Source organism: Primulina huaijiensis, chromosome 4 (assembly GCF_012295235.1).
Source record: "Primulina huaijiensis isolate GDHJ02 chromosome 4, ASM1229523v2, whole genome shotgun sequence".
Taxonomy (NCBI): domain Eukaryota; kingdom Viridiplantae; phylum Streptophyta; class Magnoliopsida; order Lamiales; family Gesneriaceae; genus Primulina; species Primulina huaijiensis.
Window position 1 is genome coordinate 3,057,393 of NC_133309.1, and position 3,030 is coordinate 3,060,422.

At 29.8% G+C, this 3,030-nt stretch overlaps 1 protein-coding gene across 1 annotated transcript in view; it reads right to left on the reverse strand.

Moving 5' to 3' along the window:
* Positions 1-1,017, reverse strand: part of LOC140975917 (ribonuclease 3-like protein 3) — a 3,795-nt gene extending 2,778 nt beyond the window's left edge. Inside the window, exon 1 of the mRNA XM_073439846.1 lies at positions 513-1,017. Coding sequence (XP_073295947.1) covers positions 513-929 — 417 coding nt within the window. The 5' untranslated portion in view covers positions 930-1,017. The remainder of the gene's footprint in view (positions 1-512) is intronic.
* Between the last annotated feature and the right edge of the window lie 2,013 nt (positions 1,018-3,030).

Sequence of the window (3,030 nt, forward strand, 5' to 3'; positions counted from 1 at the left end):
AAAAAAATTTACAAATATATTGCCTTAAAACGTAATTTTAAAAAATCAGACGAGTAAAATTCGAAACATAACAACTAAAGACAAAAACTTGTATGAGACGGTTTCACGGGTCGTATTTTGTGAGACGGATCTCTTATTTGGGTCATACATGAAAAATTATTACTTTTTATGCTAAGAGTATTAATTTTTTTTGTGAATATCGACAGGGTTGACCCGTCTCACAGATAAAGATTTGTGAGATCGTCTCACAAGAGACCTAATCACAACTAAAATGACTAAATAACTATTTTCTCTTTTGTTTTCTTTAAATAAAATAGATCGGCTATGAATATTTCAATACCGTCAAACTTAAGATAAGTCGAAGCTTCCGATTGCTTATATAATCAAAACCAAATCATAGGTAATCGGCTTTCGTTCCTATCTGAACCAAAAAAGATTTTCAATATTGATTTTTAGATAAAATAAAAAATACTAAATAATAATGATAATAATAACTCAAAAAACTCGAATACCTTTGCTGCAAGTAGAGGCTTGTTATGCCGCAGAAACTTGTGCAAGTTATATTTGACCGCAACCCGTGCAAGCTTCTCGTTATCGACGTTTGCGGCTCGAAGCTTCGTTAACTGACCGGGATTCAAGTCCTGGTGCATAAAATATAGTTCTCTAGTGATCATAATGCCTAGAACCGAATCACCGATGAATTCGAGCCTTTCGTACGAGGAACAATCCTCTTTATAAGAATGATGTGTGAATGCTTGTAACAACAAGATCTTGTCCTTGAATTCATATCCCCCGAGGATCTTTCTCATCTCTTTGACCAAATCTTCTGCACGTTCTTCTTCTTCCTTCTCTTCCTCTTCCGGGTTTTTGTTCTTTTCCAAGACGAGTTCTTGGAAAGAGACCGATACTTCAACTATCTCTTCAACCATTGTCGTCTGAAAACAGCAGAAAATGGACCCTTGAAAAATTCAAGTTTTTTGGGGAGTGAAGAAGATCGAGAGGGGTTGGTATATATAATGTTTACGTAATTTCCTTCAACTCGTAATTATACGGTCGCTCAAAAAAAAAAAATTAACTCCCCAAAGTTGATAGATACACACATATATATAGGCGTACGTGTTTTTTTTCCAGAAATTAAGAAATTCTTCTAACATTTGACTTTATACAACATTTGTTTGTTATAATTAATTTAATATAAGGTGAATATAAAAATTCAGTGCCTAAAAACTCATGAACAAATATTTTTTTATCTAGAAGGCACAACTTCTCCCTTTCCAACTATTGAAGTAGACGGAGAATCAAAAGTTTTAAGTCATTTTGCACATAAATATCCCATCAAAATCATAGAAAAAACTAAAGAATTCTCGTACATGAGTTATCCAAAAATTATTTTATTTTCTATCAAAATCTAGAGTAGGTCTCTTATGAGACGGTCTCACGAATCTTTATCTGTGAGACGGGTCAATCCTACCGATATTCACAATAAAAAGTAATACTTTTTCATGGATGACCGAAATAAGAGACCCGTCTCACAAAATACGACCCGTGAGACCGTCTCACACAAGTTTTTGAATTAATTTAATGTAAGGTGAATATAAAAATTCAATCAGTCGAATTCCAACTATTGAAGTATACGGAGAATCAAAGTTTTATAATTTATGGATTATATTATATTGAATATATAAGGAGAGATGATTAAATATTTAATAAGAAAGACTATTTTAGAAAATTAAAAAAATATCAATAAATTTATATAACGAGGGTATAATTGTAAATGTAAATAAAAATTCACCAAATAAATTAAAGGTTAGTCAATATAGGGGCCTCAAATTTAATTAATTAGTAAGATAAAATATGTATTTGAAAATTTGATATCATTTCCACCCATCATCATCATTTAAGTGAGTACCGTTGAGACAGATCAGGCTCTAAGGGAGGCCCGAGAGGCGGCCTACACTTTTGTCTAGGGCCTCCCCTTAGTTGATTTGGTTTTTGGTCTCTGGGATTCTAGAACTTTGTAATTTTCTTATTCGGCTCTTCGACTGATTTTTATTCATTTTGATCATAATTATTTCTTGCATATATTAGTATTTAAATTATGATTTTTATTTGTTTTGTTATATTTTTTTGTGACAAAAATCGATTATTTACGCTTTTTTAGTTTGATGATTCTTATTGAGTTCTTTTTTAGTTTTAGATATTTGTTCTCTTCCAATACAATTGTTTATGTCATTATTTTTAGTTACAAGAATTTGGAATTTTGATTATTAGATGAAGTGATCGTATCGATCCTTTCTTCTTTTACGATCTAAAATACGCTTTATATTGTTTATATCTAAATCTCATATCAGAAATCAATTTTTGTATGAAATTAAATTATATTTTTTATTGGCGATAATTATGTGTATTTAATTATCAACTCATATGTATTATTTTTATAATTAATAAAAAATTATATATAAGATCTTACCCTAAAAATTAGGTAGGACAATGTCGAGCCATGTTTATTAATCAATCTGAACCAGAATTTTAAACTCTGAAATTTTTTAAATTGAGTCATCCGAACTAATATCAAATTAATTCAAAATAATATAAAACTAATATATATATATAAAGTTATATAATTAAATTTTAGCCCGGGTGGCAATATATGTGGTTCCGCCACTAGCCTAAGGCCTCAAATTTTTGGAGACGTTCATGTGTTGAGGTGACACTCAAATATTAAATATGCAATATTGATATGTTTCATCATATCAAACATGTAAGTGTCACTTTAGCGGTGCTCACATAGACGAGCATGGTTGATGGATAATTTTCAAGTTTATAGAACTTGTTATTAATTTTTTTGCATATTTTCATGTACACGTATATAAAATTTACCATTTTATTTTTTAGACTTTACATTTTAACGAGCTTGAGATGATTTACGAATAATAAAGTATTAAATCTGTATATATCTATACTATATTATTATGTGTGAGACTTTTAGAGTAACTAACTTAGAGGACACCAAAATATTTAATTTCATAA